Source organism: Solanum lycopersicum, chromosome 5 (assembly GCF_036512215.1).
Source record: "Solanum lycopersicum chromosome 5, SLM_r2.1".
NCBI classification, from domain to species: domain Eukaryota; kingdom Viridiplantae; phylum Streptophyta; class Magnoliopsida; order Solanales; family Solanaceae; genus Solanum; species Solanum lycopersicum.
In genome coordinates, this window is record NC_090804.1 from 11,120,846 (window position 1) to 11,136,385 (window position 15,540).

General features: G+C 33.6%; 1 protein-coding gene and 1 long non-coding RNA gene across 2 annotated transcripts; both read right to left on the reverse strand.

Annotated features, from left to right (window-relative positions):
* Nucleotides 1-1,536: 1,536 nt before the first annotated feature.
* Nucleotides 1,537-2,580, reverse strand: LOC138348644 (uncharacterized). The gene has a single exon (XM_069298205.1). The coding sequence runs from the start codon at nt 2,578-2,580 to the stop codon at nt 1,537-1,539; it is 1,044 nt and encodes a 347-aa protein (XP_069154306.1).
* An 8,950-nt stretch (nt 2,581-11,530) lies between these two features.
* On the reverse strand, nt 11,531-14,430 carry LOC138348516 (uncharacterized). The gene is made up of 2 exons (XR_011221163.1): nt 13,708-14,430; nt 11,531-13,342 (listed from the first exon to the last, which is right to left on the reverse strand). It is a non-coding gene; the product is annotated as an uncharacterized lncRNA (long non-coding RNA).
* Between the last annotated feature and the right edge of the window lie 1,110 nt (nt 14,431-15,540).

The window sequence follows — 15,540 nt, forward strand, 5'->3', positions numbered from 1 at the left end:
TAGTTAACAAAAAACTTCAAACGCATCATCTTTTGCAGCAAGGAATAGTGTCCAGGTATACCTAGTGTAATCATCCACTAAGACAAACACATATCTTTTTCCCCCTCTACTTTGAACCCTCATTGGTCCACATAAGTCCATGTGAATTAGTTCTAAGGAACAAGTTGAGCTTACCATTTGTTTGGACTTAAATGATGATTTTATCTGTTTCCCTAGAGTACATGCTTCACAAACCTTATCCTCCTTGAATTTGTTTTTAGGCAGTCCTACAACTAAATCCTTGGTGATAAGTTTGTTTAATTGAACTTGGCTAGCATGACCCAACCGTTTATGCCACAACAAGGAATTTTTTTCCAACACGCTTAAACACACTAGATTTGTGTCAGAGATAGCTGAGGTGTCTACAGTGTAGACATGTTTATCTCTTTTTCCTGTTAACACTAATTTTTGTGTGTTTAGATTGATTACTTCAACACCAGTGGATCGAAAGATTACCTTGTTACCTTTATCACACAACTGAGATATGCTGAGTAAATTGTGTCTAAGTCCTTCCACATAGTATACTTTATCAATTGAATGTTCATCAGTTCTTCCAATATTCCCACAACCTTTGATTTGACCCTTTTTTCCACCACCAAAAGCAACCATACCTCCTTTTCCTTCTTCTAGTGAGAGAAACAATGTCTTATTCCCTGTCATGTGTCTTGAGCAAGCACTGTCCATGTACCACTGCTGCTTGCTTTCTCTCACTTCTTCCTGAAAAATTAGATGTTGGATTTAGGAACCCAGATTAGCTTGGGTTCTTTGTTTTGATCAAAAGGGTGAATCAGATCTCTACGAGCCCAGTTGGGCAGACTGTTTTTTCTGGGTATGTACCTGTTCCTCTGAACAGTTCTATAGGTTCTTGTTGGGTTGTCTTCTTCAGTGGCAATTTTGTATTTGGGACAATATTGTTTAGAATGACCAAAGTTACCACAAACAATACAAAACGTAGGATTTCCATTTATGGGCTGTTCATATCCAATTCCGGTTTTGATGTTCCTATTGTTGTTCCCTAGATGAGTTACTATCATAGAGGATTTTGTCCATTTGTTTGCTCTTTCCAGTTCACTTCTTACTCTAGTCAATTCAAGATTTATACTTTTACAGTTTTCTTTTCTAGCTTTAAAGTGTTTTTGAGTTTGTCAACCTCAAGCTTTTGGTCAGGTAGCTCACCCTCTTTTCCTTTGCCAAGAACTTTTAATTTTGAATTCTTAGTTCTTAGTTCCAGATTTTGGGTTTCAAGTTGCTTGATTTTATCTTGTAGGTCGAGTTTGTTCTTATTGAGATCAATATGCTCAAACTTTAAGCTAGATAGGGAAGCAAGTAGTTGGCTCTTGGTGTTCACAAGTTCTTGAATTGTGTCTATGGATGTAAGCAATAGGAGTGAAAGCTTTTTCTTTGAGAACTTTGCTAGCTTATCTTTTAGATTAAGAAAGTTTACCTCAGTTTCTTCAGAATCTGATTCAGGTTCAGCGTCTGATTCTTCTATCGCCATCAAGGCAAGGTCTTCAACATCTTCATACATGTCCGAGGAACTGTTCCCCAGGCTGCATACATTGCTTGTTCCTTTTCTTTGGTTTTCTTTTTGTTGAGGAGTTCATTCCTTTCTTTTTCAGCATTTTCCTTTTTCCATTCTAATTCCCACATTGGGCAGTCCTTTATTTGATGATCTGTCTTACCACACTTAATACAACCTCCATTTTGTGATCGTTCGGAATTTTTTTCTTTCAAGGGTGGTGATTTTTTGGTAGAGTTTAATCCCCTTTTAAAGAGTTTCTTGAAGTTCCTACTTATCAAAGCTAGATCATCGTCATCTATGTCTGATTCATCACTTTCAGTTGCTTTAAGACCAAGAACTTTTTCATTATTCCCTTCACTTCTTTTGTCTACATTCATCTCATAGGTCTTGAGATTTCCAACTAATTCATCCAAAGACATAGTAGTTAGGTCCTTAGCTTCTCTAATGACAGTGACTTTGATTTCCCAAGACCTAGGCAAAATCCTAACTTTGTCAACCTGTTCCTCAGTGGTATACACTTTGCCTAATGAGATTAGTTCGTTTACCACAGTGGTGAATCTGGTGATCATATCTTGAAGAGATTCTCCGGATTTCATCTTAAAGGCTTCATATTCTGAACACAAACTAGCAATCCTGAATTTTCGGACTTGAGTTGTACCTTCATGAGCGTTTTGTAAGGTATCCCATATTTGTTTAGCAGAGGTACAACTTGAGATACGGTTAAATTCATCAGGTCCTAATCCACACACAAGAATACACTTAGCTTTTGCATTTTTTCCTAGCATCTTATAATCTGCTTCATTATATGTATCTGCGGGTTTAGGTATTTTATTTCCTTCACTATCAGTGGTGGTAGGAATTAGTGGTCCCTTGGTAATTCTTACCCATAATTCATAGTCTTCAGCTTGAATGAAGTCTTCCATCCTTGTCTTCCACCACGAGTAGTATTGTCCATTAAATAGTGGAGGTCTGTTGATGTGTTGCCCCTTACCGTGTCCGAGTGGAGGTGCAGAACTCATGTTGATCTTATCTTGAGTTGTTAGACTCTCTAAAGATAACCTTGCTCTGATACCACTTGTTGGAATTCTACCCTCCTGAATTCTTCAAAGGAACACGTATTTACTACTTGTTTGTGTTTAACAGTAATTAATTTGAACAGCACTTTGCATTAATTGTAAATTTCAAGTAATACAAAGATTACAACTCTTTAGCTCTTAAGGAATTATAAACTCTAACTCCTTCTAATCAAGACAAAAAACTACTCCCTAGTTTTCTATCTTTTCAATGCTTTTCAAGTACTATAACTTGTCAAGCAAATCTACTACCTAGATTGTAAACAAAACTCTTGAATACAATCGTACAACTTTAACACTCAACTCGCAGCACTCAAAAGATTTTAACAAAACTCTCTCAACCCTCTTGATCGTGTTTTGAAGTTCTCTCTTTGTAGGTGCGCATGTTTTTCTGATCAAAATAGCTCTCTATTTATAAACCAGAAATTCAGCCAATCCTTGTACAAATCAACTTGTATTTGTCTTCTACAAATCCTTGTTGACTTCTACTAACTCTTTTTCTCGAAACCTTATTGTACTCAAATTTGTTTTTAATAGTTTTCCTTAACCAAGTAAACTACTATAAACAAAAACGTACATATAAGTTTCCATATATAACACATACGCCGCCACTTGCATACCTGCTGCAATATTTCACTGGAACATGTTGTACTACCTGTTCAATTCACTTTTGCCATATTCAAAATCTCAAGATTTAACAGTTTTATAATGTAGTTCATAGACTAAATTGAAAAAAATATGAACAATAATTAAAATAATAAATATCACTATACCGACTAAGACGACATTGCAACGACAATGTATCCTATATTATCTAAATTAGTTACAACGTTCAAGATCAGTTTGACCCAAAAAAAAGGGCAAAACTTGAAAAAAATTGGGAAGTGATCTTAAAATTGGGAAGTGATCTTTGGTCATATAACTTGATAAATCTATTTGTTAGTGAAAAACTTAAAATATAGCAAAACTAAAAGATTACAATTGAAAATAGAATGAAGAAATAAATATCTTTAGGTTGAGACATATATATCTCGCTCTCTTTAAGGAGATTCAGGCCCACTGCAGCAAATGTTTTCATCAATCCAGCAGTAGTCCTCTTTGACTTGTCCCCTCCAGGATATAACAACATTCACAAAGTATAACTCAACAACTCTGGACAAGAGGTGAGTCCAAAGCTCCACAAAAAAGAACACCTCCCTTCAACTAATAAGAACTCTCTTTTTGACCAACTCTTTCACTCTATATTTCTCTTGTGTATTGTATCTCCCAAACCAAATAAAGACCACCACTATTTATAATTAGGAATGTCTTCCTAGCAATGAATAAGAAGATAATGGGATAGTAAATAGTGAATATAATGGTCTTAGGAGTTACATAGGTTAAAGAATAATAGAGGAGTAAAAGAAAGAAAAATAATATTTGAAAAGTTACAAAAGTCTCTTGGCTGAAAGATGAAAGCCAATCGTTGGTGACATTCAAGAAAAAGTTTGTAACATATACGGTAATTCCAAAATGGAGTATGTTATGCAATAACTCCAAAATAGAGTAATGCACTAAGCAAGAAGTAATTGTCATTACTTCTGTAGCATACGAACAAGTCAACCAAACAACCAAAAACAACTGTCTGTGTGACCATGCAATTAATATTTTTTAGAATATATTAAAATGTCACACCAACAATTCCCCATTCATTTTAATATATGATAAGAGAGACCATCAGCTAAATGAAGACTACTCTGCATAACGAAGGTGTGCTCTGCATTGAATCTCCACTTAGTGAAACAGTAATTTATATTTCAGAGTCGTAGCGGTCTCAAACTTGAACTATGACTCCTTAAATGAAATAAAATATCAAGTCCACACATAATAATCAAGGTGTTGACATGTGCTTTAAAGTCAGCATGTTATGGCCATGTTATCCCGATTTCATGAGTGCATTTGAGAATGAGCCTGATACTCATAGGAAGCGATTTACTTTCACACATCACTATTTTACTCGAAATTGAATTATAAAAATGACTAAGTTTCAAAAAATTAATTAATCTTACGATTTAAGAGAAATCAATTTTTCAAATTAACAAATCACTGCTTACATCCCCACTCTATTCAAATAGGGAGAAACGATGCGGTGACTCAAAAAAATTATTAATTAAGTCAGTTTTAAAAGAATTTTAAGAATAAATGAATTTTAAAGGAGTCGCCACCCAATTTTTGGAAAATCACAAAACCACTTTAAGTAATCTACGAAATAATTAGTTCTAGCTAAGGGTTCAAGTGATTCCGAAGGAAGGTGTTAGGAACCCTTCTAAATCCACAATCGTGGGTCGGGACTGAATTACTTTTTCAAATTGAGGAGGAAATAAGCAATATACAAGTACAATTAACATGTAATTTACACAAATAATAAAATAAAATAATAATGTAAGTATCGGCCTAAGGTTTGTCTAACGTCAATAATATACACAATAATGAATATTAAATATATTTGAAGTCCATTGGAATAGCTTCGATGAGAAACAACTCCAAGGTACCTGTAAACACACTTAGTAAAAGTGTTAGTATCAAATATATATAAAATATATATGATAAAATTAAATGAATTAAATAACAATTTAAAAGTAAATATCCGTCTTATTAACATGGAAAGACCTCCAAAACCCTCGGAGAGGTTTTCTTATTGACCAATTTTGACAAGTAAAATAATATAGCCAAAAAGAATAAGATAAATAGCATTCTGATATAGTGGCAAACAAATTTGTAATGAAAAGTATCAATAGATAAGAGAGACTACTTTCTTAACAATAAATTTCAAATTAACATACAATTTTCTTGAACATATAACTATTAACAATGGAATAAAATAAAAGATAATGGAAACAATCATCATGAAAAACATAAAGATTATCAAAATCCACAGCTAAAATGAACAAAGTGAATCACCTGAAATGTAACAAATAACAATGCAACAAAGAAGAGCAAAACTAAGCAAACCAACATTAACTAAAACGTCGAACGAATACAACCTACACAACATACTAAAGCTTACTAGAAAGTCATGAACAAAGACTTAGATATTCTAAAAATAGAGATAATAATGGCCAAAAATTGAGAAAAGTGACAAACAAAAATAATAAAAACCAACCAATATTCACAAAGCAGTAGCCAAATATAACAAAAGAACATTCAAAAGAAACAAATGAAGACAAAGCCAAAAGAGTTCACTATTTATTATGGATTTTTCGTTCAGATCTGATGGAGGAGAAACTTAAAATGGAGATAGTGATGATTTGGAGGTGGTTTCAGGTGGCAACTTGGTCGTGTTTTGATGGTGATTTACGGGAAGAGGAGAGGAAGAACAGTGAAGTTTTGGTGGTTCGCCGGAAAATGCTCTGGTGAGGGTGGTTTTGTGAAATGGGTCTAGTGGTTCTGGTGGTGGCTTTGCTTGATTCGGGCAGAATTTCGGCAACTTGCCGGAAAATACTAACACTAAAAGAAGTCTTTAAAGACCAAAGGCAATCTGAAATTACCACTAACATTTATCCACTACCCTCTATTATTGACTTAATCTAAACCTAAATAGAAAAAAAAAATTTAATGGGCTCACATGTGTGGGTTTGGAATTGTGGCCCAAAATAATTGATCAATCTACGTATGCAAAATTCATCCGTAATATTTAAATAATTTTTTTAGATTGTGCAAAAAATAAAAACAAATATAACGAAAAAATTATGAATTTGGAAAATGTTAGGCCAAAATTGAGTGTCAACAACTGTCCCTTTCGTTGAATATGATTGATGAAAGAAATCGTCCACAACGAAAATTAACAAACCCAATTTTAACCGAACACATGACCTTTATATAAAAGTGTTGTTGAAATGTAGTAGAATTCGATTCCGAACTTGCATCTAAAAGGTTTCACGCTGTGTTGCGTCCTTGTTGAAGTAGTCCGTACATGTGGCTCCACTGAGAGTGCATCCTCTAGAATGTTGCAAAGATGAATGGAGATGATCAATCGTCAGGATATAAATACATGTACATTGGTAGGACGAATGAAGATGATCCATCGGAAGTATTTGAATGTATATCCATTGTACATTGGTAGGACGAATGAAGATGATCCATCGGAAGTATTTGAATGTATATCCATCGGTAGAACAAATGAAAAAAGAAAGAAAAAAATGATCCATCGGTAGGATTTTGCATGTTTGCCCATCAGTAGGACAAATAAAAAAAGATGATCCATTGGTACGATTTTGCATGTTTGTCCATCGGTAGGATGAATGAAAAAGATGATCCATCGGTAGGTTTTTGCATGTATGTCTATCGGTAGAACGAATGAAAAAGATTATCCATCGGTAGGATGAAAAAAAAGGTGACCCATTGGTAGGATCTAAATGTATGTTCATCGATAGGACGAATGAAAAGATTATCCATCAGTAGGATTTTTAATGTATGTCCATCTATAGGACAAATGCAAATACCATTTAACACAAGTTTCCACCGACTTGAACGTTGAATAGATAGGGTGCACATCCTTCAACACCGAATATATGTGACTTATATGTGAATATCTTTCGACGCAAGTTTCCACCGACTTGTACGTTGAAAAGATAGGGTGCACATCCTTCACCTCCAAATAGATGCGACTTAAATGCAAATATCTTTCAACGCAAGTTTTCACCGACTTGTATATTAAAAAGATATGGTGCACATCCTTCACCACCGAATAGATGCAACTCAAATGCAAATATCTTTCAACGCAAGTTTCCACCGGCTTCAACGTTGAAAAGATAGGGTGCGCATCCTTCACCACCGAAAAGATGTGACTTAAATGCAAATATCTTTCAGCGCAAGTTCTCACCGATTTGAACATTGAAAAGATATGGTGCACATCCTTCACCACCGAATAGATGCCACTTAAATGCAAAAATCTTTCAATGCAAGTTTCCATCGACTTGAACATTGAAAAGATATGGTGCACATCCTTCACCTACGAATAGATGCGACTTAAATGCAAATATATTTCAACGCAAGTTTCGATCTACTTGAATATTGAAAAGAGATGGTGCACATCCTTTACAATGAATAGATGCGACTTAAATGCAAATATCTTTCAATGCAAGTTTTCACCGACTTGAACTTTGAAAAGATATGGTGCATCCTTCACCACCGAATACATGCGACTTAAATGCAAATATCTTCAACGCAAGTTTTCACCGACTTGGACGTTGAAAAGATATAGTGAATATCCTTCACCACCGAATAAATGTGACTTAAATGCAATGGCCTTCTTGGCGAATGAAAACAATGCAATGGCCCTCTTGGCAAATGAAAATTCAATTATCCTTTCGGTAAATTAAAAATGCAATGACCTTTTCGGTAAATAAAAATGTAATGACCCCTTGTCAAATAAAAATGCAATGATCCTCTTGGAAAATGAAAAATGCAGTTATCCTTTCGGGAAATTAAAATGCAATGACCCTCTTGACAAATAAAAATGCAATGACCCTCTTGGCAAATGAAAAATGTAATTATCTTTTTGGAAAATGAAAAATTCAATGAACTTTTCGGTAAATAATGAATGCAATGACCCTCTTGGCAATTGAAATCTACAATTATCCTTTTGAAAAATTAAAAATATGATGGCCTTTTCGGAAATAAAAAATGCAATGAAAATGCAACTGATGGATAACCCAATGATTTTCCACTGTTACGAGGTGGATGACTCGTGTATCTTAAAAATTTCATCATCTCGATGCTTTCATATGTCCCTGTGTTCTAAAAGGAACAGTTAGAAGACAACATGTCGCTTTAGCTAGCAACATGATTAAGAAACTTAAAGGAAAGATTCACAAGAGAATATGTACAAAGTGCCTTTCACTTTGGCACAAGTGAGCGATCATCATTTTGATCTTGAACGCTTTATGTTCTTTGAAACTCATGTTTTCATGGAGATTTGTATGAGGAGATGCTGGGTTGCCATAAAATGCTGGAGATTTGCAAGTTGACTTGGAACTTCAAGCGATGACGGATCATTTGAAATCGACTATCAAGCTTCTCATAGTACTTGTTGAAATTTTTGAGGTCTTCCTCAGAAATTCTGTCCCAGTTAAAACTTTTGGCAAATCTCAACTTCCATCTTTACTTGCTGGAGATAGCATCTTTATTGTGAATTTTTGAGATATTCTCAAAAATTCTGTCCTAGTGTTTATTACAAGGAGAAAGAAAAATCACACTAGGTATATGACCAAGCCGTCGTGGCGCCTACATTTCCTCTTGAATCAGGAATCATGTCAAATGTAGTTCCAATCTTATGGATGATGAATTTTGTAAAAAATCTGAGACAAGATCATCTAGTATAAAAAATGCACAATATGAACATGATAAAATAGAAAAATGATATCCCTACTATATTTTAAAGCCTAAAACAAAATATATCACATTTTTTGAACGGACAACCCAATGAAGTAAAATAGGACTCTCATACATACAAAATTAACCTAATGATACTTTTTTACAATGAAAAACAGAAAAAAAACAATATCTTCTTATTTTTTTAAAAAAAATGGAAAGACTCTAAAAAAGGTTTGAAAAATAGTAAAGAGCAAGTGTTTGCTTACTTTTTTTTAAAAAAAAATAAAGAATGTGATGAGACAGTCAAATGTTGACTACAATTGGTATCAGCGGTTAGGATTGCAGGTAATTCTCTCATTCTCTTTTCTTTCTTTTTATCTAATTAAGATTGAGTTCAAGGTAATTCCTACAACTTCAAGTGGTATCTCAAACATACTTAGGAATCAACAAGTTTCGTTCATCTTGCTTCAAACAAAGGTTTGAATTGTAGCAATCCTTATGTTTCAAGTGCCCTCACGACAAAGGCTGGTCTTATTCCACACATATTTGAAACATTTGATTATAAGAAAATTTTCAAAGTGCACTCACATTCAGAAGAATGTTCAATGCATACAACTGTGATACCATATGCTCGATCCTTATGTAAATCTTCACTAATGTGAGAACATTTGGAATGAGATCATGTAGGGCTTGTCATTGGCTTGTAACGTAAGCTTAGGGATGGGTAGGATATTTATTTGGGATTAAAGTGACTTAATTTTTTCTTGAGCGTTACACAGAATTTGTTCTCTTAATGATTGGTATGTCTTTGGCGTCGAATCCTCTTCATTGTCCTCTCCCCTTTTGACTTCTTTTGAATTCTCATTTTTGGAGTTTTTCCCTTCTTATTTTTTTCACCCCCTTTGTTTCGACTTCTTTTGAATTCTCAATTTTTGGAGCTTTTCTCTTCTTCTCTTCTTTTTTTCCCCTTTTGTTTTGATTTCTTTTGAGTTTTCTTTTTTTGGAGCTTTTCCCTTCTTCTCTTTTTTTTTCACCCCCTTTGTTTTGACTTCTTTAAGTCCTTATTTCTTGGAGCTTTTCTTTTATTTCACTCCTTTATTATAAATTTTTCTTGTTTTTTGTTGGACTGTTTTCTTTCCCACTTTTCATTGACCCCTAAGGGTATTTTTGTCTTTCTTTATTTTTTCAACTTTTCTTTCTTCCTTTCTTTTTTTTTTTTCTCTAGAAGTCTTTTACTTACTTAACTTTGGGAGACTCTATATCTTTGCTTTTTCAAATTTCAAATATGAATCTTCTCTTATAATTTGCACATTCTTGGTGTAATCAAGAAGGTTGGGCCAAGAGAGGGATAATGCATGTGAGCACTCAAAAGGGTAATGGCTAAAATGTGGTTATCAAAGAAAGGCTTCAGGCTTGAAGTGGGAAAACTAGGGACCAATGTCATTTGATAGGTTTTGAAAGGCACAATCGGGTCAAAAGACCTACAATCCTTTCTCAAACCAAACATTACTAAGGATTTCGCCTCGATGACATTCAGGCCAAGTTCTAGATCAACAGTGCGATACAATTGAATGTTGATCTAAAAGCTCACCACACAATGTACATGAAACATAAGATCGGTTTTATTCATACCTTGAATGCATGCAAGAGAATTTTCAAGCAACATAAAAGTATAAACGAGAGGTACCAAAAGAATCTATGGTTTACCACAATCCTTTCCGTCATATAGATTATTTTTAATGATCCTAACTGCATTGATCCAAACTAAGTCGAAGACATCACTATTCTGATATATACACATTTTTTTCAAAGAATGAATACCCAACCCAAGAAGGGCTGCCTACATATCTCATCGAGATGAGAATTAGGTGAGCGTAGTTCATGCAGTTATGCCTTTGAAAATATGCACAAACCATTTGACCCCTTTTTTGAATTCAAAAGAATAAATACCGAACTCAAGAAGGGCTCCCTACGCATCTCATTAAGATGAGAGTCAGGTGTGTATAGTTCATGAAGTTATGCCTATTAAACCGCAAAAAATATTTTATTTTATTCTTTTAATTTTGGAAAAAATAATACCGAATCCAAGAAGGGCTGCCTAAAAATTTCATCGAAATGTGAATCAGGTTCGCGTAGTTCGTTCAGATATGACTTGAAAAATATGCACGAACTATTTTATTTTATTTTTTTACATTTGGAAAAAATAATACCGAACCCAAAAAGTGTTGCCTACGTATATCACCGAAATGATAACAAGGTTCACGTAGTTCGTTCAGATAAGACATAAACAATTTTAAAATTGAGACCAACTAGAGGTGATTCCTTATATTCTCTCAACTGTCAACCTTTGTACTGCATGTTGAAGTGATCTTTTTATTTTTTATTTTTTATACAGTTACCACTTGTTGTTTTTTTTGTTTGTATGTTTTTTGGAACTCTGTATTCTCTCAATTATCAATGAGAACCAAACATTATGTCGGGGATGGTTTTCCTGAAAAAATATCAGAAAAGTGTAAAAGCAGGACCATAATTGCAAAAATAATTGAAAATAAATGAGTGTGACCGTATAGTCAAAGACCCCCCTGATTTATATTTTTGACTTGACATTAATGTCTTGTGAAATACAAAGACTCGAATTTGGCTAGTCTTCTTGTCTCTTGTAACTTTGGACGGACAATGATTTTCAAATTCTGACATAAATCAACCTTTCGCTTTAAAGAAGAACAACTCAAAAGGTAAGAGTGTTAGTTCCTGTTCATTCAAAATATCACATAAATAATTAATTAAACACATATCCACTGTCTTGATTGAAGACAAACTCAATTATATACATCACATAACATACAAATAATTATTGCGCATCCTATACAAATATGGAACCTTTTATGTCAAGGATAGACCTACCGATTTGAAGGATGAATAACGTCATTTGAAATACGTCATTGACCAAACCCCAAATTCATACAAACTTTATGAATAAAGCTGAATGGGATACATATCACGAAAAATGGGATACAAAATAATCACTAATCAGTTATACGCAGGGGTACAACCCTAAACTATGCCTCTATGAAATGTCCTTCTTCTTTCTTGAAACATTTTTGGATAAAGTAATAGCTTGTGAAACTTTCTTCAACTAGAATAAACTAGACAATTATTTTTTAAATAACATATACATCTTAGGCTAAATGTCCGTTTAGGCTATGAGCCATTTTGAACTCAAGGTGGTCTCTTGAATGGGCCCAACACGCCTTGGGTGTTAGGTTGACTTAGTTCGAAATACGCTAGAAATCGAGATTTTGTTTAGCTCTACACTAATTGACTAAGAGTGGCTTTTAAAAGACCGTGAACTCAAGTGGATAACTTAGACTAAAATTCAGGACCACCATTAGACGCATGACGACCCAATAAATTGTCGATCATTTTAAAAAACGATTGATTATAAAAAGTGCAATTGCAGTCCCGCAAAACCATTTTTTAATAAACTATACAAACAATAGAACATATCATGAATGCAATGAAATTATACATACAAAGAAAATGAATAATGAATGAACAAAAAGTATGATATACAAATAATCAACAAAATATACAACATACAAGTTATAACACAATAAAAGAGAATGCCCCTCAATTTGAAAATAATAAATTCATATTGGTTAAAAATTTAAGATCATTAGCGGAGTCGTCAATCTGTTTACATCCCCACCCTATTCAAATAGGAAGAAACGTCGCGTTGACTCAAAAAAAATTAATTAATTAAGTCAGTTTTAAAAGATGTTTAAAAATAAATGAATTTTAAATGAGTCGCCACCTAATTTTAGGAAAACCAGAAAACCACTTTATGTAATCTACGAAACCATTAGTTCTGGGTAAGGTGTTCAAGTGATTCCGTAGGGAAGGTGTTAGGCACTCCTCGAAATCCAGTCGCGTTGACTCAAAAAAAATTAATTAATTAAGTCAGTTTTAAAAGATGTTTAAAAATAAATGAATTTTAAATGAGTCGCCACCTAATTTTAGGAAAACCAGAAAACCACTTTATGTAATCTACGAAACCATTAGTTCTGGGTAAGGTGTTCAAGTGATTCCGTAGGGAAGGTGTTAGGCACTCCTCGAAATCCACAATCATGGGTCCCGACTGAATTTATTTTTTCAAATTGAGGAGAAAATAAATCAATACACAAGTACAATTAACATGTAATATACACAAATAATAATACAAAATAATAAAACAAAATAATAAAGTAAGTATCGGTCTAAGGTTTGCCTAACGTCAATAATATACACAATAATGAATATTAAGTACATTTGAATTCCATTGGAATAGCTTCGATGAGAAGCAACTCCGAGGTACCTGTAAAAACACTTAGTAAAAGTGTTTGTATCAAATATATATAAAATATATATGATAAAATAAATGAATTAAATAACAATTTAAAAATAAAAATCTATCTTATTAACATGGGAACCGACGGAGAGGTTTTCTTATTGGCCAAATTTGAAAAATAAATTCAAACAAATTTAATAATATAACCAAAAAGAATAAGATAAATAACATTCTAATATAGTGACAAACAAATTACCACTAAAAGAAGTTTTTCAAGACGAAAGGAAATTTTCAGATAAATGTTATTGGTAGTTTTCAGATTTCTTTTGGTCTTGAAAGACTTCTTTTAGCGTTTAAAAGAAACAAATGAAGACAAAGCCAAAAGAGTTTACCATTTATTATGAATTTTTCGTTCAGATCTGATGGAGGAGAAACGCAAAATGGAGAATGGAGTTTCAGAGCTGGGAGCTCGTCTGGTTCTTTATGCTACCAGAGCTTGGAGCTTGGAGCTCGTTATACGACTGTATACCTGAAAAGAAAAGAAATCGTCAAAGAAAATGGGGCGGGGGACTGGTGGTTTAGCTTGAGTTGTTGGGTTGGCTGTTGTTTGGAGGAAAATGAAGGTGGTGAAGGTGAAAAGTCTGGTTTGGGGTTGTGGAGTTAGGTGATGATTTGGAGGTGGTTTCAGGTGGCAGCTTGGTTGTGTTTTAATGGTGATTTAGTGGAAGAGTGAAGTTTTGGTGGTTCGCCGAAAAATGCTCAAAGTGAGGGTGGTTTTGTGAAATGGGTTTAGTAGTTCTACTGGTGGCTTTGCCGGATTCCTGCGAAATTTCGGCAACTTGCCGGAAAATATGGACACTAAAAGAAGTCTTTCAAGACCAAAGAAAATTTGAAAATTACCACTAATATTTATCCACCACGCCCCTATTTTTTTATCTAATTTAAACCTATATAGAAAAAAATGCAATGGGCTCAAATGTTTGGGCTTTGAATTGTGGCCCAAAATTAATGATCAATATCCGTATGCAAAATTCATGCATAATATTTGAATTGTGGCCCAAAATTAATGATCAATCACGAATTTTGAAAATGTTAGGCCAAAATTGAGGTCAACAGTCGCCACTTAATTTTTAATAAGAAAAACTTGCACTTCTTTTCAAAAGATTGAAAGAGATAAAATAAATTGAAAAAGGTTATGAAATTCAAATGTACAATTAGAGAATGTGTTAGGCCCTCGGAATGCCTGCTAAATCGCAGTTAACCGGCGATTTGACTAAAAGTGATTTTTCAATAATTTTCCCAAATTACAACAAAGGATAGAAAGTTCTTTTTTTTTCATTTTTATTTACTTACTTACATTGTCATTTTTAATTAATTTTTTTAAAAGAAAAAGTAACTAAAGGGGATTATAAGGAAGTAAATTAGGTACTAACAAGACCGATAAAAAAAACTGAAGTAGTAAAATATATGTAAAATAAATTCTTATATATATATTTAATATAGGAAGAAATGGCTATTCTTGAAAAATCAATAAAATTCAACTAAAGAGTTAGTTAATTTAATAATACATAAATAAAGAAGGAAAGGGAGGGAATGTTTGAACTTGGGTCAATTGTTCAAATTCCACTAAATTGGACTTTTGGTCCACCTGTCCTAATTCTAAAATTGATCACAAATGAACTTGGGCCCAAATCTTCAGAACCAGTGGAAATTCTTTGGGCTTTTGGCCCCTTTTTGTTTCTATCTGCCATGATATACATTAAATTTATATTTGATGTATGTACATGTATACTGCTGATTTTTGGACTCCCGACGTTGTAATTCATTAGGATTTTGTGTTTTCTGTATTTTTCTTCTGCATTAGCACGTTTTTGACCTATTTTCTATATATTCCAACTGTATACCAGTGCATACAGCCGGTATATCGACCTATTTTCGACTTTTTGGGGGGTTGAAAAAATAATTTCCAGAATCATATTGTTGCTTTCAACCTGTACATCAATTTCACTAAACCAATAATGAAGCTTACTCGAGAGGAAAAAATTGAGACTAGGCTCAATTTAAAATGTAAAGGAGAGGAGAAAGAGTCCACTATGGACTCAAAAGGAGTTTCCACATGCAAACGAAGAAAAGGAAAAGAGTTAATACATAAACTAACTTGAGATAACAGAAAAAGGGGAGAGTACACGATTTAATAGAGAATGTGAATGAGCACAAGATAGTAT

Coding starts and splice junctions, on each gene's coding strand:
- LOC138348644 (XM_069298205.1), bottom strand. CDS start 2,580: ATGAGTTCTGCACCTCCACTCGGACACGGTAAGGGGCAACACATCAAC.